Here is a 23359-nt window from a genome sequence, read left to right as displayed (position 1 = left end):
TTTTTGGGGAGGGAATGCATATAAATATATCTTTTATATATATATAGAGAGAGAGATATCTAACCTCAAAAAAGGGGTGCTCAGAATCAGGTTTTCCTCTTTCTGGAAAATGCCAGATTAGCTGAAAGCAGCAAATGGCTGTGGAGCTGTGCCTGGGACTCAGGGAATGTTTGCTCCAGGAACTCCCCCTGCCCACCCCACTGTTCCCAAGCAGAGCTTGCCCATGTCTGCATAGACCTGGGAATAAGCTTTTCCCAAAAGCTGGGCTCAGGTGTGAGTTTAACTTCAGAGGGAACACAAGCTCCAGTTCCCCAGAATTTGTGTTTCTCATCACAGTTCCCCCTGCACCCTCCAGAGCCACTTTCCTGCTGCTATTTCGGGCTTTCCCCAACGAGTGAAACCAGAAGTGACCCAGTGATGGGTGCATTTTTCAGTGCTTTTCAGAAAAAGGCACCTATTCTGGTGCTGCCACTTCAGCCTGGAAAATGATTCTCTAGCATTCTGTGGGATTAATTTCTGCTCTGGAGGTACATCCCAGCAGATGGAGGGATGGCTTGGCAGGTTGCTGTGTTAGCACCCTGCACCCCCCAGCCAGGGCTTTCCTTAATTATAAAAATAATAAAAAATAATTATGAAAAATAATAAACAATAATTATAGAAAAAATAGTTATAAAATAATAATTATGAAAAATAGATTTTTTTTTAAATTTAGCCAGTGCTTCCCCTTGAGACACTTCTGAATGCTCCCCCAACACCTCCCTGAACTGTCCCCTTCCCCCAGGACACTGTGTCTCCCTCCAGAGCTGGAACTGGAGGGAGGGGCTGGGTCTGTCCCTGGGAAGCACATCCCTGCCTCCTGCAGCAGTAAAGCTTTCCCAAGTCTATCCCTGTGTAGGAAGCAAATGAAAATACAGCCCAGCGCTGCATGCGTTCCCTTTCTGCATCCTCTCTCCACAAACCCACTTCAACTTAAAAGTATTTCCAAAAAAACCCCAGTGAGGGGTTATAACATTAAATGATATTATATTTATGGGCTCAGTCTCCCCCAACAAGCCCTTCCTGTCCTGGGATCTCTGTGTGGGTGTGAAACCTGCCCCCAAAGTGAGCCGATAAGATTTGGAGAGACTCATCCTTGGACATTTTCACTGTTGATGCTTCCTTGGCCAAGGGACATTTGGGATCTCAGCCCTGTCTGTACCTGTAGTTTCCAAGCCCAGAGACTTTTGCTGAAGCTCGTTTCCCCTCCCTCTAACCCCCTTGAAAACTCAGATCCTCTCTTCTCTGACACAGATGGACAGCCCAAAAAGGTTCGGAAGGTGCCTCCTGGACTCCCCTCCTCGGTAAGTGGCAGCAGCGTGTTCCCCATTTCCCCGTGCCCTGGGAGCCATCCCTGCTCCCTCTGCCCCAAAACCGCCGGGCACCTGCAGCCCCAAGCTGGCCGACAGTGGGGTGCCGACGCCAACATCTGCAAACTTTGCAGGATTTCTCCCAAAGCAAAGCTGCCAGCAGCTAGGACCCTGCTGCTGTTAGAGCCCCAAACACCACCTCTGGGCTGATAGCCAGACCCTGGGGAAATGAGTTCTCCTTCCCATGGAAAAGGGCCTCTGTTTGTGGCCACTCGCACTGGGGTGCCAAACCTAAAAATTTGCAAACTTTGCAGGATTTCTCCCAAACTAAAGCTGCCGGCAACTAGGACCCTGCATGCCCCGCATGCATCGCAGGCTGGGATTTTAGTGGAATGGGGAAGGGAATCCTCGTGCGGGAGAACGGGGAAGCGATGGGATGGGGAGCTCCGTGGGGAAAGGAAGGGATGGGGAGCTCCCTGGGGAAGCGATGGGATGGGGAGCTCCGTGGGGAAGCGATGGGATGGGGAGCTCCGTGGGGAAGGGATGGGATGGGGAGCTCCGTGGGGAAGCGATGGGATGGGGAGCTCCGTGGGGAAGCGATGGGATGGGGAGCTCCGTGGGGAAGCGATGGGATGGGGAGCTCCGTGGGGAAGCGATGGGATGGGGAGCTCCGTGGGGAAGCGATGGGATGGGGAGCTCCGTGGGGAAGGAGCCGTGGCCCGCAGTGCCGTGTTTGCCGCTATGTCCGGGTGAAAGGCGACACCGGCGCCTCGGGTTTCGCAGTTGCGCTGGGGGCAGGCAGCTGAGCCCGCTCCAGGTGTGCGCTGCTTTATAGGAAAGCTGAGCAGCCTGCAGGAATACGCTACCCCTGCTCCCGCGGCTGTTCCAGGGGAATAAACTGAACAATGTCTTTGTGGCTGCAAGTAATGGGATCTCCAGGAAAGCTAATTGGAGCGGGCTGCAGGGTTCCTGCAGGAACACGGGAGCTGTCTGGCGGCCGGGGCTGCATTCCTGGCTGGAATGTTTGCGTGCTTGGAGGGGGACGGCTCTGTCCCATTGGGCTCGGTCCCCAGACCGGGGCTGTGCTGGAGACATGCCCTCGCTCTCTGCCAAAGCTGGTGTGACACTGCCCCATTCCCCAGGGAACACCCCCATCCCTGGAGGAAATCCGTGCTGTGGCATTCCCTGACTGCTGGTGCACAGCTGTAACCTCCACCACAGGCTTTGCCTTTGGGATTGGACCCCGAGGTGCTGGTTTTGGAGGATAGAGGGAGAGGAGGGCACTGAGGCCTTGCCAGGTTCAGCTCACAGACCTGGGGGTGTTGGAGGATCCATGTGAATCCACATGAGGCAGAAACCAGTTCCAGGAGTCTGTGTTTTGACAGGGAAAACCTGCTTGAGTCACAATCTGTGACACTGCCTCAAGTTTCTGTGTGAAATTTGGAGCTTTAAACCCCAGTCGACATGTGGGGAAAACATCGCCCCAACAAATGGCCTTTATTGGCCTCGAATTTCAAAGTGCTGGGGCTTGGCCTGTCCTGCTGGCAGAGCCCTGGAGGGCCCTGATTCCCACAGGAAGAGCTTCTTGGCGTTTGCCACAGCTCAGCCCCTTCCCTGTGTCTGAGTGACACCTGCACTCCAGCCTTTCATAGGATTGTAGAATGGTTTGGGCTGGAAGGGACATTAAAGTTCATCCAGTGCCACCTCTGCCATAGCCAGGGGCACCCTCCACTATCCCAGGGTGTTCAAAGCCCTGGCCTTGGACACTTCCAGGGATCCAGGGGCAGCCACGGTTTCTCTGGGAAACCTGTACCAGGAAGGAATTTTTCCCCAGCATCCAACCTAAATCTCCCTCTCTGCCCTGGCTGTTGCCTCAAATGCCCCTTGATGCCAAAGCTCCAGTTTTCAGAGCACGGGCTGGTTCTGCCTCTTTCCCTCACCCTCCCTGTGCTGGGAGCTCCAGCTTCCTGGTTTGTTTTTGAACTTCCACACCTGGGGAGACAGATCTGTGCCTAGGCGGCAGGAGAAGTGTGAAGCAGGAGTGGCCTCAAAGGCAGCGGATCAAAGGCTCTTTCTTGTCTGACTCGCCCATGCAGGAGCACGCCCCGTGTTATCGCTGGACCCCGTGCAAAATAAATAGGTTAATCAGCATCTTATTAAAATGAAGTGCTTTAATCTGTAATTCCCGAGCTGCTTTGAAAACTCGCCGAGGTCAGCGGCTGCAGGAGCTGAGGGTGGGTGGGTGGGCAGGGAGTGATGCCAAAGGCAGCGAGAGGCAGCGGCAGCGTGAGGGGGTTCAGGGAGTGTGAGCAGCAATGCCAGGCAGGGACGGGCACAGAGGAACCCATGCTGGGAACCCATGGCCTTTGGGCTCAGTGCTTCTGTCCCAAGGAGGCCATGGAGCTGCTCCCAGGTCTGGAGCCCCTCTGCCCTGGAGCCAGGCTGGGAGAGCTGGGGGTGCTCCCCTGGAGAGGAGAAGGCTCCAGGGAGAGCTCAGAGCCCCTTGCAGGGCCTGAAGGGGCTCCAGGAGCCAGAGGGCAGGCATGGATGGGATATTGGGCAGGAATTGTTCCCTGGGAGGGTGGGCAGGCCCTGGCACAGGTGCCCAGAGCAGCTGTGGCTGCCCCGGGATCCCTGGAAGTGCCCAAGACCAGGCTGGACAGGGCTTGGAGCAGCCTGGGAAGGTGTTCCTGCCCATGGCAGGGGGTGGAATGAGATGGGCTTTGGGGTCCCTCTGAACCCAAACCATTCCATGATTCTATGCAGTAGGTGCTGGACTGGGGCTGCCCTCAGGGCATGGAGCCCCTGGGAGCCTCCCTGCAGCTCCTGGCCACGGGCTGCTGTGTCTGGGCACAGAATCCAGGGCTGGATGTGGCCCCACATCGGCTGCGGTGCCAGAGGAACCTGGGCAGGGATTTTGTGCAAGTTGGTTCCTGCAGGATTTTATTGCCACAGTGAGTTCAGTGCCTGGGAGCTGTTTCAGGCTCTGCATTCCCAGTCTGGTCACTGCTCTGTTTAGCCTCAGTCCGCCCAGAGTCCCACCCCAGCTCCTGCATTTAAGCAAGAAAAACAGGGAGGGAAAAACAACCCCAGACCACAAAGCGCTGCGAATCCCAGCTCTGGGGCTTTTCGAGCGGCTCTCGCCGCGCTGGCAAATTTTAACCGGAGGAAATGACCTCACCTGGAGGTCCCCGGGGCCGCCGGCCTGAGGGCTGGGGCCAGGGGCTGGGGAGCGGGGCCTGGCCCTGATTTCCAGCTGCCTGCAGCGCCCGGCCCGGCCCCGCCGCCGTGCCCGCACACGGCTCCGTGCACAGAATGGAATTGGCTTTTCACAGCCTCCCCTGTGCTGGACAGCAAAAGGAACAATTGGCAGGGGTCAGGGCCAGGAGTGTGCTGAAACTTAGCCCCCCATGGTCCTGCAGGAGATGTTCCAGGGGTGGTGGAGCAGGGTGGGCACACAGCAAGGTGAACCTCCCCCTGCTTTGCAGCCCTGGTCCCTCCATCCCTGCCATTTTATCGCCGTTGTTTTCTCCGTGGGTTCCTGGCTTGGCTGTTGGTGCAGCTGCCGGGCGCCTGGCCCCGAGCCAGCCCCTGCCAGATGGCGCGGGGCTCTCAGACGTGCTGCACTCCATTCCCTGTCCCGGCTCCCGCTATTTAATCAAATTATAGGAAAAGTCAATTTGCTGCATTCCCGTTCTCCAGTGCCTCCCCCATCCCCCCCAGCCCACGCGTGGCTCCCTCTGCCCACAGCACCCGGCAGCATCCTGGGGACCAGGCCTGGAATTCTCTCTTTTGAGCAAGGGACAAAGGGCAGCTGCCAGTGTCTGTCAGGATTTGCCCTTCCCCCTCTCTCTTTTTTTTTTTTTGTCTTTATTTTACGAGTTCTCTGTAGAGTCACAGAGTCATTAAGGTTGGAAAAGCCCTCTAAGGGTCACAGAGTCCAACTGTTCCCCAGCACTGCCAAGGCCACTGCTGACCCATGTCCCCAAGTGCCACATTCACACGTTGATTGGAAATTCCGGGGATGGTGACTCCCTCCTGCCCCGGGCAGTCTGTTCCAATGCTTCCCAACACTTTCAGTGAAGAAATTTCTCAATATCCAATCTAAACCTCCCCTGGCCCAGCCTGAGGCCGTTCCCTCTCCTCCTGTCCCTGTTCCCTGGAGCAGAGCCTGACCCCCCCAGCTGTCCCCTCCTGTCAGGAGCTGTGCAGAGCCACAAGGTCCCCCCTGAGCCTCCTTTTCTCCAGGCTGAGCCTCCCCAGCTCCCTCAGCTGCTCCTGGTGCTGCAGACCCTTCCCAGCTCCACTGACCCTTGTTGGATTTCGGGAGGGTTTTGGGGTTGTTTTTTTAAACAAAAAGAAGCCTGGCACAGGCTGTCCAGGGCCGTGGTGGAGCTACCATCTTGGAATAGTTCAAAAAACGTGGATGTGGCACTTGAGGACATGGGTTGGTGGTGAACATGGTGGTTCTGCTGCTTTTGTAGTTGGACTTGATCTTAAGGGTGTCTTCCAACCTTAAGGATTCTCTGATTGTGTCTTTTATTCCCCACCAACAATTTTGTCCCTTTTTGCTGGTGAGGACAAGGGCTGGAAGGGAGCAGCTGGCTGTGGGGAAAAAGAAACTCAGGCAAGTTTCCTTCCCAAAGAGAACTGTGTGTGCCAGGCATAGCCTGGCCCCTGCCCCACCTCTGCTTTCGGCTGGATTAAAAAAAAAGATTATCGGTTTCAGAATGAATCAAAGGAGATGAAAATAACCTGTGACAAAAGTTCTCACATCATCTGAGTGCTATTTCAGTTTCTTTGAATGCCATTTCGGTTTCTTTGCATGTCGAATTTCTGCTTTAAAAAAAGAAAAGGCTGTTTTTGTCCTGGCAGAAGCTGATTTTCAGTCAGGGCTTTCTAGGATGGGTTTGATTAATTTAGAAGGGAAGGAAAAGCTTTTTCTTCTGCTTAATGTGCTGTTAAATCACGGAGCTGAGCAGTGCTGCAGAAATCTGACCCAAGAGCTGTGTGAGGGCTCTTGGGTCAGATTGACAGCCCTCTGAGAGTTGTCCCTCCCCTGTGATGATGGCTATGAGGGGCTGCTCAGCCCCACGTGCCTCAGTTTCCCCTCAGCCTGGTTTTCCTGAGGGCTTTGAGCAGGGGCTGTGCTCAGGAGCCTGGCACAGGGCAGGGTTGGCACAGAGGGGTCCCAAGGCCACACAGGTGCCTGCTGCCACTGCCCAGCCTGTCCCCCCAGTGTGGGGTCACTGCAGCAGTGGTGGCTTTTGTGGTTACCCAGAAAAAGTTATAACCATGGAAAACGGAACTGGACCAGAGTCGAAACTTCTGCTGGAGCTGGGCAGGTTTTGGGGACCAAGGAGGGCAACAGGAACAAACAGAAAGGAACCCTGTGACCTGTCCTCTGTGCCCTCTGCGCTCTGCTGTGTCATCTGTGCCCTCTGCCCTGTCCTCTGTGTCCTGTCCCCTGCTCTGCTCTATGTAGGGCTGTGTCCCTTGAGGACTTTGACTGAGCTGATCCAGTCCCCACCATGATCTGCTGTGGGATGAATCAAAGCAAAGCTCTTGGACACATCAGATGGTTTGGGTTGGAAGGGACTTTAAAGCCCATCCTGTGCCACCCCCTGCCATGGCAGGGACACCTTCCACTGTCCCAGGGTGCTCCAAGCCCCATCCAGCCTGGCCTGGAATACTTCCAGGGATCCAGGGCAGCCACAGCTGTCCCTCCATCCCTTGAAAGGTCAGTTGAGTGAAGCACTTGCTGCTCTGTTGCCATGGGAGAGGTGGTCAAATACTGCTGAAGTTTGAAGTTTAGGCTGTGCAGGGCTGGGGGCAGCCACAGTGAGGGTGTGGGGCTGTGGACTGAGCAAGCCCTTGTCTTCAAGCCCTTTCCTGCCCCACAGGTGTATCCATCCAACTCAGGTGATGACTACAGCAGGGATCCAGCTGGATATACTCCCTCGAAACCTCCCAGCACTGTGTATCCTGGAGCCTTTTACATGACAGGTGAGTTGTTCCCAGCCCGGTGATCCACAAGCCAGGCACAGCAGGGCAGCCTTGCCCGTTATGGACCATGGTAGGGACTGCACATCTGAAGGGAGCTCAGTGCAGGAGTGCATGAGACACAATGCACCCCAAAATCATCCAATATCCTGAGTGGGAAGGCACCCACGGGGACCATCAGTGCAGCCCCTGTCCCTGCACTGCCACCCCAACACCGCCACCCTGAGCATCCCTGGCAGCGCTGTCCAAACGCTCCTGCAGCTCTGGCAGCCTTGGGGCCGGGACCATTCCCTGGGGAGCCTGGGCAGTGCCAGCACCCTCGGGGGGAAGAACCTTTCCCTGAGCTCCATGCCAAGCCCCGGCACAGCTCCAGCCCTTCCTGGGCTCCTGTCCCTGTCCCAGAGAGATTTTCCTGATTTGCTCAGTGGGTGATGCTCAGCACAGGCAGAACACGGTGGGGTCAGTCCCAGCCCCTCAGCCAGGGCTGACCTGTTCCCCCCTGGGTGCTGGGGGCTGCTGTCCCTGCCCCACTCAGCTCTGGGTTCCTTGCAGATGGACTCCATAACTCGCCAGACCTGTGGAGTTCCCCGGGTGCCATGAGCCAGTCGAGTTACGGTGCCATGCTGGGCAGCTCCTCGTCCCCACTCCCACAGTCCAGTGGCTTCAACAGTTTACACCAGCACGAACGCATGGTAACGTGTCCCCGTGGCTGTGTCACCTCCCTGGCACCTTCTCCCCTGGCTGTGGGCCCGAGCCACCCGGGTCCTGCCCTGGCTGCTGAACCCCACAGCTTTTCCAGGGCCCCTCTCACCCCGCTCCCCCTCCCTGCCAGAACTACCAGCTGCATTCAGGAGAGGTGAACGGCGGGCTCCCCTCCGTGTCCGGCTTCTCCTCGGCCTCCACGGCGTACGGAGTGTCCAGTCACACCCCCCCGATCAGCGGCACGGACACCATCATGGGTATGGCCAGTCACAGAGTGACCCCCTTGCTCCACGGCCGGGCACAGGCTCACCTGGAAAAGCAAGGCTTGTGCAGACCTGGTGCCTGAGGCATCCAACACACCCAGACACCTTTGGTCCCTTGTGTGTCACCTGGGCCTGGAGTCCCTGCCTGGGGAAGAGGCACGGGGAGGTTCCGGCTGCTGGAGCACCTGGGTGCTGGTCTGGGGGTTTACAGCTCATGGGGTGGGTCTGGGAGAAGCCCAGCAGCTCTGGTATTATCCCCTGGAGGTGCTATGGCTTAGATGAGTTCTGGGATGGATTTACAGCTGTGCGAAGCTGCTCCCCTAGATCCAGAATGGGAATGTTTTTGCTGGGTTTGGATACCACGTTAACCTCCATGTGCTTTAATCTCTGACCCTGCTGAACCTGTCACTGAAATGAGCTTGTGCTCCCCAGGAAATGAGGATCCTGACATAGATTTGTAGAAAAAACCCTTGTTTTTCTATGGAGAAGTTTGGGATTCATAGAATGAAAGTATCGTTAAGGTTGGAAAAGACCTCTGGGATCTTCCAGTGCCTCTTTGGTGGTTTTGTGGGGGTTTGAGATGCACCATGGCGATGGCTGTGCTGCAGCAGAGATGTCTGATAGCTGTTGGTGGCACTACACCTCCAGCCCAGAGCTTGGAGAGATGTCCCTGCAGCCCCTTGATGGCTTCCAGGGGAAGGTGTCTCATGTCCGAGCTGCTCCGAGCTGGACAAACATTTAATTTTCAAGCAAAGCACTAAAAGCAGAAAATTTCCACCCCAGAGCGTGTGTCCCCAAAGAAGGTCTTGTAGGGTTCTGTGTCCTGCTGGGGTCTGGGGCCTTGGCAGTGGCATCTGTGTCTCTCTTGGCAGGTAACAGAGGAACCACAGCCGGGAGCTCCGGAGACGCGCTTGGGAAGGCTCTGGCCTCGGTAAGAGTTTGGGACAGTCCTGACCCAATCCCAGTCCTGCTGCTGCAGGGACCTTCTACCAGCAGGGAACATGGACACATTTGGTGAATGCACCCCAAATCCTCAGCAGCCTCTGAGGGAATGTTTTCCCCTCTCCATGTGCTATCATCTCAGTCCCGGCACCTTTTGGTGGATGGGGAAACTGAGGCACTGCAGGTTATAGTGGCCCTGCAGCCCCATTTCCTGCTCTGTGCCCTCCCACAGGTGGTCTCTCTGCCAAGACCACCCTGCACAGACCTTGTGGCAGGACTTGCAGGTCCCAGTAGCCCTTGCCCTGTGGGTGCTGGTTCGAACTGGAGGGCGCTGGTCTCACTGGGTTACCAGAGAGTTGCCTCTGTCCCGTTCAGTGATCTTTGCACGGTGGCAGAGGGGTGCTGACAGTGCACCCTGCAATAATTCCTGAGAGCTCCTGCTTCCTCCTGAGAGGGGTCCCAAAGAGCAGAGGCTGCACTCAGGGGTGGTGACAGTGGGGACAGAGAGAGACCCCGGGGTTAATGGGGGAACTGGGGGGAACTGGGCTCGGTCTTTGTGCTGGCTGTGGGTTTGGGAAGGGAGGTCCCAGCAGGTGGTGGATGCCACTGGGAGGGGACAGCTAGCTCAGGATGGCACTGCTGACCATCCCCCTTCTGTCCCTGCAGATCTACTCCCCTGACCACTCTAGCAATAACTTCTCCTCCAACCCCTCCACCCCGGTCGGGTCCCCGCAGGGCCTCGCAGGTGAGTGACAATGTGAAGGGTGAGGGGGGTGGCATTTGCTTTGGGGAGCTCCCAGGCAGCCAATTTCCCAGGTCAGCCCCAAACCCTCAGCCCAGGGCTGGCAGCAACCCCGGTTCCTTCTCCTGCCCTTCCTGACCCTGTCCCTGCGTGTCCCATCTCAGATAGGCTGTGGCTGGATTTGCCTCCCGTGGAAGAAGTGCAGTGGGAACTGGGAAGCAGCCAAGTGTTAAACCCCATGTTCAGCACCTGCTGAAAGCCCATTCCTGGTCCCCTCGGGCAGGACAGGTCCCGTTGTGCCCAGCAGAGCTGGTGCCCAGGCTCCCTGTGCCTGGGGTGCAGCATGACCTGGCCCCGAGGTCACAGTGAGTCACTGGGACCGGGGACACTGGGACACCTCTCGAGGTGAAGGGCTGAGCCAGAGCAGAGCTCGTAGTGCCACGCAGTGCCACAGTGTCCACGCAGTGCCACACACCTCTGTGGTGGCCCGTGAGGTGCTGCAGTGGCCCATGTGGTGCCGTGGTGATCCATTTAGTGCCGTGCAGTGCCGCAGTGGCCTGTGCAGGGCCGGGTGGTGCTGGTGTGGCCCGAGCAGGGCTGTGCGTGGCACGGTGGCCGGTGTGCTGCCGCGGTGGCCCAGCTTCCAGCCCCATCTAGTGGCAGCCGTGGCCATGGTCGGTCCCCAACTCTGCGTTTGTCCCCAGGCTCGTCGCAGTGGCCGCGGGCGGGCGGAGCGGGTGCCTTATCTCCCAGTTACGAAGGGAGCCTCCACACTTTGGTGAGTGGCACCAAAAACTCGGTGTTGTCCTTTTCTCTCTCATCCCTCAGGGCCTGGTGGTGAAGGGTTTTTGGGTGGCGCCCTCTCCCCTGAACACCTGGAATCAGCGGGTTGGCCAGGGATGGATATTTGGGTAGCAGCAGCTGAGCAGAGCCGAGTGCTGCATCCCTGCCCTGGAGTCCCACAGCAACTGAGTCCCCTGGCACCCGGGGGTCTGGCCCGGCCCAAGGGATTCCTGGCAGGTTTCTCCTCCCTGCCCTGAGCAGTTCCACTCATGTGACCCGTCGTGCCTTTGGGGAATGGCACTGGCTGGGGGGGTTATTTCTCCCCATCCCTGCCCTGTGGCACCTGAGTCCAGGATTGCCACCAGCCATTCTGTATTGCAGAGCAGGAGGGGGCTGCTGGCTTTATGGGATTGCAGTCCTGGAATTGGATTGGAATCATGGAAAGGTTCGGGTTGGGAGGGATCATAAACCCATAGGCAGAGACACCTTCTGCTAGACCAGGGTGCTCCAAGCCCCATCCAACCTTGGACACCTCCAGGGATAGGGCACTTAACACAGACCTGTCTCTGTCCTGCCCTTCCAGCAAAACAAAATGGAAGACAGGTTGGATGAAGCCATCCACGTGCTGAGGAACCACGCCGTGGGCCAGACCTCTGCCATGCCCAGCAACCACGGGGACATGCACGGGCTGCTGGGCTCAGCACCAGCACACAGTGCTGCCGTGGGCAGCCTGGGCCAGGCCTTCCCTGCCTCAGTCATGGCCCTGGGGAACAGGCACCCGAGTCTGGTGAGTGTGGGAGCAGTGTGGCAGCTGGCAGGGACACGCTGGGGACACGTGTCACGTGTGGTGTGACGTGGCATTCAGAGGGACATTGCCTTTGGTGCAAGAGCAGCTCAGTGTGGTCCAGCTTGGGTCAGGTGCTGGCAGCGTTGCATGGGTGACAGGCACACAAGTCACTTCCCATGTTCCTGCAAGGGAAAGCTGAGTTATAGAATCCCAGAGTGGTTTGGGTTGGATGGAGGGATCTCAAAGCTCATCTTGTTCCACCTCCTGCCATGGCAGGGACACCTTCCACTGTCCCAGGCTGCTCCAAGCCCCATCCAGCCTGGCCTTGGACACTGCCAGGGATCCAGGGGCAGCCGCAGCTGCTCTGGAGGCATTGAGTCCAGCCTTGGCACAAGTTCTGTGTGCCCTTCCCTTGTGCCCCTTCTCAGGGCAGGCAGAGATGGTGAGAGACCTGCTCTTCTTTCCCTGCAACATGATTGAAAATCCCTCAAAACAACTTGAAGGCATCCCTGGGATATGCAGGGAGGAGGAGAGAGATCCAGTGGGTACAGGAGTGCCAGGTGTCACCAGGAACTTTCAATGGTTTGGGCAGGCACCACGTCCCTCTGTGCACGTGGGGAGTGCTGGTGTGTGAGGGCTCATTCCAGGTGCAGGGAATGTGATGGATCCAGGGTGCCCTGGGCACGTGGATGCTGGGGTCCCATGCAGAGTCACCTGGGCCCCCCCTTTTCTAGAGGTTGGTGACCACAGCAGCACATTTTTGGCAGAGCTACTTGCCTGCTGCAGCAGTGACACATCTCCAGTCTCCAGAGAACCAGTTGTGATCCCTTTCCAGGCTCCCTGGGTTCTGCTCCTGAGCAGGGAATGAGACGCATGCTCTGTAGGCTGCTGCCAGCTGGGGAGCCAGCAGAGCTGGCTCTGCCTGTCAGTCCCCAACCTGTGTGGCACTGCCTCGGGGCCCTGGGCTCAGAAGGGCCCCTCTCCCTTTGCCTCCAGCCCCTTTGGAGCCAAGTTCACATTGCTGGGGTGTCCCTTGCTCCGGTGGCACTGGGGAGGTGGCAGACACAGTGGTGCTCAATGGACACAGGACACGTGTCCTCTCTGCTGTGCTGGCCTCGCAGCGGGCACAGAGGGGCTTTTCCTCGGGGCAGGGGACAGCAGTGACTGGAGCTCCGGGCTGGGTGCAGCTCCTGCTCAGAGCAGGGAGCTGCAGGGTCCCAGCACGGTCCCAGAGAGCTGGTGCTGGAGCAGCCTGGCTCTACCCTCCTGCATTCCGGAGCTGCAGGGCTGGGAGGCTGAGGGGAGCGCACAGCTGTGCCTCAGCCCGGTCCCTGGAGCCCGGGGCTGTCCTTGGCTGACTGCTCAGGTGAATGTCCCCACTGCCTGCTGGCCGTGACACATCCCTCCCTGAGCCTCACTCTGCTCCTTGTGCTGCAGGTGGGAGGAGGCCACCCCGAAGATGGGTTGTCCAGCAACCCCAGCTTGCTCCACAACCATGTCACACTTCCCTCACAGCCCAGCTCGCTCCCGGACCTCAGCAGGCAGCAGGACACGTACAGTGGTAAGGCAGCTCTGCAGATGGGGCTCCCAGGGTTCACCGGTGCTAAGGGTCACCTGCTGGGGGTGTGGGGAGTCGCCTGTGGGGCTTGGGTCCAGGCCTGTGCAGCCTGGGAGGAGGGGGATGTCTCTGCAAGGCTGGTGCTTCCTCGCAGCATTCACAGGGCAGTTTCTACTTGGGCCCTTTTCCAGAAGTTTCACAGAGTCCCAGAATGGTCTGGCTTGGAAGGGACCTTAAAGCTTGTCCCCTTCCACCGCCTCCCATGGGCAGGGACACCTTCCCCTGTCCCAGGGTGTTCCAAGCCCCGTCCAGCCTGGCCTGGAACACTTCCAGGGATCCAGGGGCAGCCACAGCTGCTCTGGGCACCCTGTGCCAGGGCCTGCCCACCCTCACAGGGGACAATTCCTGCCCAATATCCCATCAAACCCTACATGTTTGACTGTATTTTCCTGTTTCCCCTGCCAGGTGTGGGTGCACAGTTTGCAGTGCTCTGCTGTGTAGGTTGGTTCCCAAACTGGAAGTAAGGGAAGTAAGAGGGAGAACGGGGAGCATCAGCAGGGCAGAGGCAGCACCCTCACATCCTCCCTGAGTGTGGAGCAGCAACGCAGGATGAGTTTGGGATGCCACTGCAGGAGCAGAGCCTGGGGACCCCTCAGCCTCCTCTGTGGGTCAGGCCCCTCAAGCTCTGCATGTGGCTCTGCTCTCTCTGCAGGCTTGTCCGGGGGGCTGGGCCGGAGCAGCGTCTCCTCAGGAACGAGCGAAATAAAGAGGGAAGAGAAGGAGGATGAGGAGAACACGTCGGTGGCAGATAACTCAGAAGAGGAGAAGAAGGAGCTGAAACCCTCCCGGAACAGAACAAGGTGCTCTTTGAACAGGTCTCTCCCTTCACTTTCTCTGTTCCCAGGCCAGGGGTGTTTGGGCTGGGGTCCAGCTGCCAGGACCCACCAGGCACTGGGCTTGGCCTGGGATCATCCTGTGGCACAGACGCCCCAGCCCCTGCCCACTCTGGAGCCTGGTGTGGTCTCACACAGCCTGGGCTCCTGCTACTGCCCCAGGGGGAAGGGTCCCTGCCATCCTCCTGCTGGCTTCTGTCCCTGTGGCCTCAGGGCATCCTCATGCTCCTAAAGCAGAGGGATGCACCTCATCCCCCACCTGCCTGTGTGGGCACTTGGGGCCTTGCAGGGAGGGAGCAAGTGCTCAACCCCAGTCAGACACAGTCTGACCCCCTCCCTGCCTTGGGGCGTCTCTGCTCTCTGCTTTGGGTTCCTCTATCCTCTGTCACATCCAGCCAGAGGAGTGGCAGTGGCTCAGGTGGAGTCCTTCCGTGTGTTGGCTGCTCTGCAGCCTTGCCACCAGCTCGGAGACCTCAGCAGGGTGATGGTGCCCAGAGAGGCAGCACCAGCCCCACTCTTGCCCTGGAGGCAGAGGGATGCATCTTCCCAAATTCCAGCCGGGGGTTTCAGTGTTGGCCTTCACCTTGTCTGGGCTGCCCTGCACTATCCTGGCAACAAGCTCAGGCCTTAATCACATTGTGGTTTCTTTCTTTGCTGTTTAAAAACAAAAGAAAACAAAAAAGAGGCAGAAGAAGAGCCTTAACTGCTTCTCTCTGAAGCCCCTGCGTATTCCTGCACGTGGTCCTGGCACAGGACCTGGCACAGGACCTGGCACAGCAGGTCCTGGCAGGGCACACGGGGGGCTCGGCATCTTGGTGCGTCACCGTGTGTTTCTTGTCTGTGAGTTGACCAGTGCTGAGAGTGCACACGAGGAATGTCCCTGTCTCGTTCTTATTTTAAACCATTAGTCAAGATGAGGATGAGGAGGACGATCTTCTTCCCCCAGAGCAAAAAGCCGAGAGAGAGAGAGAAAGGAGGGTCGCCAATAATGCCCGTGAGCGCCTGCGGGTTCGTGACATCAACGAGGCCTTTAAGGAGCTCGGACGCATGTGCCAACTGCACCTAAACAGCGAAAAACCGCAGACCAAACTGCTAATCCTACACCAGGCCGTATCAGTCATACTGAACCTGGAGCAACAAGTTAGAGGTCAGTGAGGGTCCCGGAGTGGTGATATTTTACGTACCTGATCGGCACGGGGCTGTCTGTCTGTCTGTCTCCTGTGACGTGCTGTGGTGCCTCGCACTGTCTCTCTCCCCTGTAGCCTTGGGGACAACCCAAGGCTATGATGTCCTTTTATTTTTTTTTTTTTTATTTTTTTGCCTTTTTTGCATCCATCCCTGCTGTTCTCTCCTTTGTCCCCCGCTGCCACCGCGTGTGCTGCATGCCGGTCCCCGCGGGGACGCCTGTGCCGTCCTGTGCTCAGTGCTCGGCGGCAAAGTGACAGAAACCCCACTAGAGAATCTCCCAGAGGGGTCCAGCTCTGCTGTCTCCAAGGGCTGCTCTGAGCACAGAGCCCGTTCCTTTCCCCTCGGTGTGCCTGATGGGGCTCTGTGCCCCTGTCCCCGCAGCGTGGCACCTGGCAAAGCCCTGGGACCAGGGGAGCTGTGCGAGGGCAGCGGATGCCCCAGGCTGGCAGCACTGTGCATTCTGAGCCTGGAGCTGCCAGCGGGCGCCGGCAGCCTCTGCCCTCACCGGGACACCCTCCGAGCGAGTGTGCAGCACGGTGTGTGTGCACCCGTGGCAGGGAGGGAAGGAGGGTGGCTGGCCCGCCCCAGGACGTGGCTGCTTTGTCCCCATCCCGCAGTGCATGCTCCTGCCCCGCGGTCCGGGGCAGGTTAACCCCTTTCTCTCTGCAGAGCTGTGTAACACGCGTCGGGGGCTGTGCCTGCCTGTGCTCCTCTCTGCTGGCCTTGCTGTGCCTTGATGTTGGAGTCCTTTGTGCCTCTCCTCAGTTTGTAATTTTTTGCCTTTCATAACATGTATATTTTTTCCTGTCTTCTTTTTTAATTTCCCCTTCCTTTTGATTTTTTTTTTATTTCAAGTTTTTACTTTTTGGTTCTGTTCTTTCCAATCTCCTACAGACATGCCCCAGCCGTGACCTCTCGGTGGTCCCACTCTACCTAGTACTTGCTGCTCACGGATCCCAGGCAGGACTGAGGGTGGGGCAGGGCTTAGGCAGAGTTGGCACCATGTTCATTTTGGTCTCCCATGCTTGTCCCTTTTTAGACCCTTCCTGGAGGCAGCCAGAGAGGTGGCTGAGCCCTGCAGGCTCCCTCAGCAAATAGTGCAGACAGGCAGTGTCCCCTCCTTGGGTTTGTGCTGCTTTCCAGGAGAGAACCCCACCCTCCCACCCCCTCTGGCAGCACTGCCACCAGGTCCCTGTGTGCCCAGGGGGGCTGCCAGGATCCTCCCACTGCCACAGCAGCTGCAGGAAGGGAAAGGAGGAGACCCCCAGGAGTCACCTCTGCTGGTGACCCCCAGGGGCACAAGGCAGCCTGAGCATGCCATCCTCACACAGTGCAAGCTGCCAGTGGTACGTGCTGGTGGTGGGGACACAGCTCTGTCCTGCCCAGGTGTGACATCCAAGCCTTGTCCCTGCTGGGGGAGCCACCAGCCAGGACTGGCCACCAGCAAGGACCTGCAGCCACCAGCCTGTGCTGGAGGAAGGATCTGGGGTCCTGCGTGGGGCACAGGTGCCAGGATGGCCCTGTCCCCCAACCTGTGCTGGGCATGTGGAGAGGAGGTGGCAGTGCCAGCTGGGGCAGTGAGGAGGGGACACAGGCAGGGACAAGGCAGCGAGGAGAGGGTGCAGCAGGGCCAGTGGGCAGCCCTCTGACCCACACAGGCAGTGCTTGCCCAGGGAGCCCCTGCTCCCCCTTCACATGGCCGTGCACTGTCCGGAGGCTCTCCAGGAGGGCTCTGACTCTGCGGCCCCTCTTTGCTAAAGGCTTATCCCCACGTGGCCCCCCAGGAGCCCGAGGCCACAGGCTGTCCCAGTGTCAGGACTCACCCAAGGACCCTCCTCAGATAGGTGTCTTCCTGCAAGAAGTTTTGCTCTGGGGGAGAAGGTCGTCTGGGCTTAAATTGGCGTTTTCAAGGGGATGGGCAAGGCCTCGGTTCAAGATGCTGCCAGCACAACTTTGCTTCCCCCATCCCTGCCTGTGTCGGGCATCCTGGGGTGCTGTCAGCAGTGGGGGCTGTCCCAGAGCTTCTGACTGTGCCTGAAAAAAAAAAAATCACCCCTCCTGGCAGGCTTTTGTCTGTGTGGAATGATCAGGATTCAGTGTCTGCATCCGAGTCTGATCCTCAGAGCAGCCCTGGCTCCTGCTCCCAGTCCTGCCCTGGCCCCTAAGAGGGTGCCAGGCCAGGCTGCTCCTGCTGCTGCAGCACCACTGCTCCAAACACCAGCATTGGAAGCTGCAGATGGAATTCGGGAAGGAAATCCTACAAAGAAGGATTTGCTTCCTGCCAAAATCTTTCCATGGGGGACAAACCTGATGTTTTTGGCAGAGAGCCTCCCCCAGTCTTCGAGTTTTCAGTTGAAAACAAACAGGAAGGCAAATTCTGCAGAGGGTAGGAGGTGTGGGTGGGTGATGCTGCATCAATGCCCACCCTTGCCCCCAGTGGCTCCTCCAGTCCCCTGGACACCTGGCCCTGTGCTGGCAGCACCTTCCCTGGGCTTGCAGAGGTGACACAGCCTGGGCTGCTCTGGGAAGCAGCCGGAGGAATTGGCTTTGCAAAGTGAGGCCGTTTGGGCCATTTGCAGTGGACACCCGGAGCACTTCCAGCACGGCAACATAGAGCCCCCCTCGGTGGCACCCCCTGACTAACCCCTGTGGTGCTATGAACCCAGCAGTACAGACGAGGCCTTGTCACTGGAGGACAAAGATCTGAGGGACCGGGAGAGGAGAATGGCCAATAACGCCAGGGAAAGGGTGCGCGTGCGGGACATTAACGAGGCCTTTAAAGAACTGGGACGCATGTGCCAGATGCACTTAAAAACGGACAAAGCACAGACCAAACTGATCATCCTGCAGCAAGCGGTGCAGGTCATTCTGGGCCTGGAGCAGCAAGTACGAGGTATGGTACCGCTGGCAGGTGCATTTCGGGGCCTGGCTCTCCCCCTGTCTCTGCATGCTCGTGCTTCTCTGTCCTGACTCCTGCTTTCAGTCTGAGCTGTGTGTTTGCAGCGCCAGCAGCACCTCTGGCTGCTGAGCTCTCCCCAGCCCCGGCCCGGGGTGGATTTGAGGCTCCTCTCTCTCTCTGGTCATGCTTAATATAATTTGGCACCTGGATCCCATTATGCAGCTTTGGAAAATTCAGTCCTTAACTCTGAGTGCTGGCTGAGGCACTTGGGGTTCCTGTAACAAGCACATGGAGATGCCCTGGCCCAGGGTGCCCAGAGCAGCTGTGGCTGCCCCTGGATCCCTGGCAGTGTCCAAGGCCAGGTTGGAAGGGGCTTGAAGCACTCTGGGATAGTGGAAGGTGTCCCTGCCATGGCAGGGGTTGGAACAAGATGGACTTTAATATTCCTTCCAACCCAAACCATTCCATGACTCCATGCTGAAGTGGGGGTGCAGCTGGGCCCGGGGTTCTGCTCGAGCAGGGGCCTGGCAGGATCCTGCAGGGATTGCGGGCAGCAGCGAGCGCTGCACGGGGCTCATCTCCTCACACAAGCCTGCCTGGGATGGTCCCTCTGTCCCTCTGGGATGCTGCTGCCAGGGGTGATGCTGTTGCCCAGACTGAGGTTGCTCCCCTCCCTTGCTGTTTTGGGCACAGAGCGCAATCTGAACCCAAAAGCGGCCTGCTTGAAGCGTCGGGAAGAGGAGAAAGTGTCCGGAGTGGTAGGAGACCCCCAGATGACACTGTCAGCCTCACATCCTGGTCTAGGAGACGGTCACAACCCTGTTGGACACATGTAAAGGTACCGGTCCCCACCTTTGATCCCACATCCCAGCGTGGGTCCAGCCCTGTGCCCATGCCCTGCTCTGGCTGGTCAGCCCCACTCCCTCAGCAGCAGCCACGGCCCTGCTTCATTTCTCTGAAACCAACAACTTGAATGTGTGCAAGGCCTGGCACAGGTGCCCAGAGCAGCTGTGGCTGCCCCATCCCTGAAGTGTCCAAAGCCAGGTTGGAGGGGCTTGGAGCACCCTGGGATAGTGGAAGGTGTCCCTGCCCGCGGCAGGGAGTGGAATAAGATGAACTTTAAGGTCTCTTCCAGCCCAACCCATTCCATGATTCTCTCTGTGTGTCACATGCTCCATGGACACCCAAAGCCTCTGGCCCACAGGAGAGTGGTAGCCCCATAGCTGGGATGGGGGCTTGGAGCTCTCTGGGTGGGCTCAGCTCTGCTCTGCACCTCCCAGTCCTGCCCCAGCTGGCTGCTGGAAACCAGCAATTCTTTTTCCTTGTGGCTCTATGAGAGGGAACGGGCAGATCCCAGAAATGCCGAGAGAGTCAGAGAAGGTGAAAATCCCCTGGTGAGGCTGTGGCAGGCACAGGCTCCCATGGGCTGTTCCCATTTTTAAGGGACCCTAGGAGCATCTGAGCAGTGCAGAGATGGTGGGGGGATTGAGCAGATCCAGGAGTGGCAGGTCAGGAGCTGATCCCATGGAGCACATGGAGAGGACACAGTCCCTTGGTGTCCCCTGCCCCAGTGGGTGCCTGGGGATGGCCTGACCAAAACAAAGACAAAGCTCAGCTGCAGCCCAGCCCAGCCCTGCGGGGACAAGCTGCAGCAGGAGCCTTGGGGCCCCCTGTGCAAGAAGCACAGTTTTATTCTCATTTGGGCATCTATCACTTCAGACTTTTCCTTATTTTTATTTTATTTTATTTGTAGATCTTTTTGTTCCTCTGGATACGGAGATCTGTAGGAAGAAAACCCTCGGTGTGACCTGCAACCCTGTTGAACCATAAACTGTAGTACTGCTCATACTGACACACGCAGACGGATCCTGGCGTGACGTAAGGGGTGGAAAAAACACTTTGTCAGAAACAAAACGGAAACAAAAAATTGCCTTAAGTATAAAGTGCAGAACAGTCAATACATATCACTCAGTTAGGAGGGGGGTGGCGTGTTCTCTTGGCTTGTTCACAAGCAGCCAGCAGCAAAATTGTGCCTAAGCTTGATATTTCTTTTTTAAAAAAAAAGAACATTAGTTATGAGATTTTTTATGTAGAACAAATAGCAATGCCTTTTGGTTTTTTTAGCTTCTTTTGCATATGTTTTGTAAGCAACAAATTTTTTTTTTTTTTTGTATAAAAACATGTCTTGTACCCTCCGCTTTTCTGCTGCTGTTTCTATAGTTAACGTTGCATCTTTAGGATCAACCAGAATATTAAAATTGTATTAAGAGAGACTGGATATAAAGAGAGGAATTCTCAGATTCGGCTCAGAAAGCCACTAAAAGCGAATGTAGCCACAGTGAGGGAATGTTCTTCCTTGCCTGGCTTGTACCTTCCATGACAAAAAACAAACTCATGTGCTGAATTCACCATCTCTTTTCTTCGGCCACTTCTGATTTGGGAAAAGGAAGTTAAACAGCAAAGCGAGTGGCAGCAGTGCTCCCGCTCCCCCCGGGCAGTGACTGAGGTGCTCGGTGAGGTTTGCTTTGTTCCCGGAGATCCCGAGGCCCCGCAGGGGACAGGACATGGCCCACGGCTGTTCCAGAGCGTCGCCGTGGGGAGGACGAGCTGCTGGGAGAGAGCAGCCCCGGCTGGAGGAGAACAAGGGATTGAGGTGCTTCCAGGTGAGCAGAGCAGCAAGGGATGCAGGAGGGAAGCGCCTGTTCCCAAAGGCCAGAGCTGCCAGAGGCGCTTCCGGAAGCAGCACTGAACAAAGACCAAGTGAACAAAGCTGGAGCACTGGGAAGAGGCCGAGGCAGCCGGAGCACGGAGCAGCAGTGGGATAAGGAAGGCAGGCAGCAGCAGACCGAGGATGCTGGAGGCAGGAGAGGAGCAGCGGCCTGGCTCACTCCAGCTGGGCAAAGCCATGAGCAGCAGCAGGATCCCTTCTTGCAGTGGAGCCGCCGCCATCGGAAATGCAAAATGCTGGCTCGGGGAGAGGGGTGGCTTCACACCCGCTGTCACCTGCTGTCACAGCTCCCAGGCATCCTTGGAGGCAAACTGAGCTCAGCACTGTGCCGTGGGATGTGAGTGGCCACCATCACCTGCACATGGGCTCCTCTCTTGACACTGGGAAGGAGGGCAGCAGGAGCTCCTGTCCGTGTGTCCAGCAGCCAAAGTGGGCCAGCTATCCCTTCAATCCAAGGGATTCCCAGTCACTCCAGACCACCCTGGTGTGCCCAGCAGGAGAAGGATCCCTGGCAGCCCCTCTGGGTGCCCTGGAGGTGTGGAGCAAACAAAGAGGTGCTGGGCAGTGCTGAGCTGCAGCAGCCGGTCTGGAGATGGCCATGGAAAAACATCCACCAGGAATTTGATCTTGTTTCTTCCCTCTCCTTCCCCTTGTGAAACATTTTGTGCCTGGTTCTTCCCAGCTCTGCAGAGCCCAGTCAGGCAGGATGGTACACGAGACATGGCTACTGGTCTGGGGGGATGTGGGGAACTCCCCTCTCCCCTGCAGGCTCCATCTCTCCCTGTGCTGCTCCAGCCTGGGCTCCTGGGGAAGCTGTGTTGCTTTGGCACGGGGAAAGGGATGGACTGGCAAACAGGATTAGGTCCTGTGGCACTTCCCAGCAACCCCAGGCTCCTGGCATTACCCAGTGCTCCCCCACGTGCTTTGTGCTCTGGCAAACCCTGCTGGAAGTGCTCAGGGCAGTGCTTATCTCCCACCCACACGTGGGCACTGTGGCCTCAGCCCCTGTGGCAGCTCCAAGCTGAGCCTCTCCAAGTGCCAGAGCAGGATGGGACTGTCCTTGCTGCCCCTGGCCCTGCCCTGGGGCTCCCCATCATCCAGCCATCACTCTGAAGCTTTTGGGTGCTCCTGCCTTTCCCCAGCTTGCTGCTCCCACCATGGTGAGAGCTCAGCAGCCCCAGCTCTGTCCCTGGGAAGGGCAGGAAACTCAGTGGTTCCAGTAACCCAGATGCTTCTTGCCAGTGTCAACAGACACATTTTAGCCTAAAATGCTCAGCTCAAGTTTGCCACTTCCCTCCCTGGGGCTATTCTGGGTGCTGAGGCAGTGGGCAGGGAGATGGATGAGGTTTTCCTCCATGTGTGACAGTCTTGACTCCCATTCATGCTCTGGAGTGCAAATTGGAGGGCTCAGCAGCTGCTTTTTGTTTCATCCATGGGAGTTCCTGCTCTATTGGTGAGAGTGCTGGGGCTGCAAAGTACCCACTGCTCAGGGGTTTTGGCTGGCTCAGTGCCCCTGTCCCAGGGCAGGAGGGATGGAGCAGTGTCCCAGCCCTGGAAAGCTTGAAACCCTACAAAAAATATTTAAAAGTGGTTCACAAACCCTTTGATTTTGCCCCAAGAATTGGAGGTGGCAGTAATGGACAACTGGACTTAAAGGGACTAGTCAAGAAAAATCCATAAATTCAACAAAATTGGAAACCTCAGAAGATTTGTGAGTTGTTCACAAATTTGCTGAACTTCTTTATCCCCTCCTAGTCCTGCAGGCCAAGGAGGAATCCTGATGAGCCAGAGCCTTTCTCACCATCCCTGAATCCCCAGGCATTGCAACAAAAACGGGGCTTTTCAGCTGCATTTAGGTGGTTTAAGATGTTACTTTGACAGCAAGTCCAGCCAACTTCCTTCCATGGCAGGGCTTGGGTGAAGGTCCTTGAGCACAAGCCCTCAGAGCCAGGGTTTGGAGAGATCATCTCAAAAGCACAATGTAGGGGGTGGCAGTGCTGTCCCTGCAGCTGCCTCGATGGCACAGGGTGACAGCTTTGTGTGACAGCCCAGTGTGGCATCAGTGGCATCTCTGCTTTCCAGGTGCTCAGGGAACAACTGGGAAGAGCAGCAAGGAAAAATTCCTTTGTCTTGCCAGTGTGTTTGGCTTAGTGTGAACACGGTGCCTGTAACCTGCCAGGGAAAGTGGCTTTTCTAAAAACAACCACTGCCAGGTGCTGTCCCCAAAATACCACCAGCCCAGCCCTGAAATGTCACCCTGTAGCAATGAAACTCTTGTCTTTAGGTGTTGTGGTCAGCGAGGGCCAGGTCTGCACCCTCCCCAGCCCACAGCTCTGCTCCATTCCACTTGGGATCTTACAGACCCCCAGACTGCTCCTCTGCCTGTCTGTGTGTCCCCCACAGCAGTGGTGCTGCCAGGAGAGGTGTCACGGGGGGGTGACATGCTGCATGGTGCCATTTATTCCATTTTCTCCTTCCTCTCTCAGCCTTTGCTTGCATGGCTGCTCCTGGGGACATGTGCCCTC

The 23359-nt window shown here is 57.4% G+C and overlaps 1 protein-coding gene across 10 annotated transcripts in view; it reads left to right on the top strand.

The window, feature by feature from the left end:
• Positions 1-20301, top strand: part of TCF3 (transcription factor 3) — a 77706-nt gene extending 57405 nt beyond the window's left edge. For 2 of the 10 annotated variants that reach the window (XM_068174165.1, XM_068174169.1), the window contains exons 8-20: positions 1291-1340; positions 7250-7352; positions 7902-8041; positions 8182-8308; positions 9187-9245; positions 9923-10001; positions 10703-10776; positions 11365-11568; positions 13006-13129; positions 13839-13986; positions 17874-18100; positions 18800-18944; positions 19860-20301. In XM_068174165.1, the coding sequence (XP_068030266.1) occupies positions 1291-1340; positions 7250-7352; positions 7902-8041; positions 8182-8308; positions 9187-9245; positions 9923-10001; positions 10703-10776; positions 11365-11568; positions 13006-13129; positions 13839-13986; positions 17874-18100; positions 18800-18942 (1478 nt within the window). In that variant the 3' untranslated portion in view covers positions 18943-18944; positions 19860-20301. Of the gene's footprint in view, positions 1-1290; positions 1341-7249; positions 7353-7901; positions 8042-8181; positions 8309-9186; positions 9246-9922; positions 10002-10702; positions 10777-11364; positions 11569-13005; positions 13130-13838; positions 14002-14927; positions 15167-17873; positions 18101-18799; positions 18945-19859 lie in introns of all 10 variants that reach the window. The other 8 variants (XM_068174159.1, XM_068174160.1, XM_068174162.1 and 5 more) reach the window with 6 other exon arrangements.
• Positions 20302-23359: the final 3058 nt, after the last annotated feature.

Source organism: Anomalospiza imberbis, chromosome 27 (genome assembly GCF_031753505.1).
Source record: "Anomalospiza imberbis isolate Cuckoo-Finch-1a 21T00152 chromosome 27, ASM3175350v1, whole genome shotgun sequence".
NCBI lineage: Eukaryota > Metazoa > Chordata > Aves > Passeriformes > Viduidae > Anomalospiza > Anomalospiza imberbis.
Note: the sequence above shows the minus strand (reverse complement) of the source record. Positions and strands in the feature narration are given on the sequence as shown.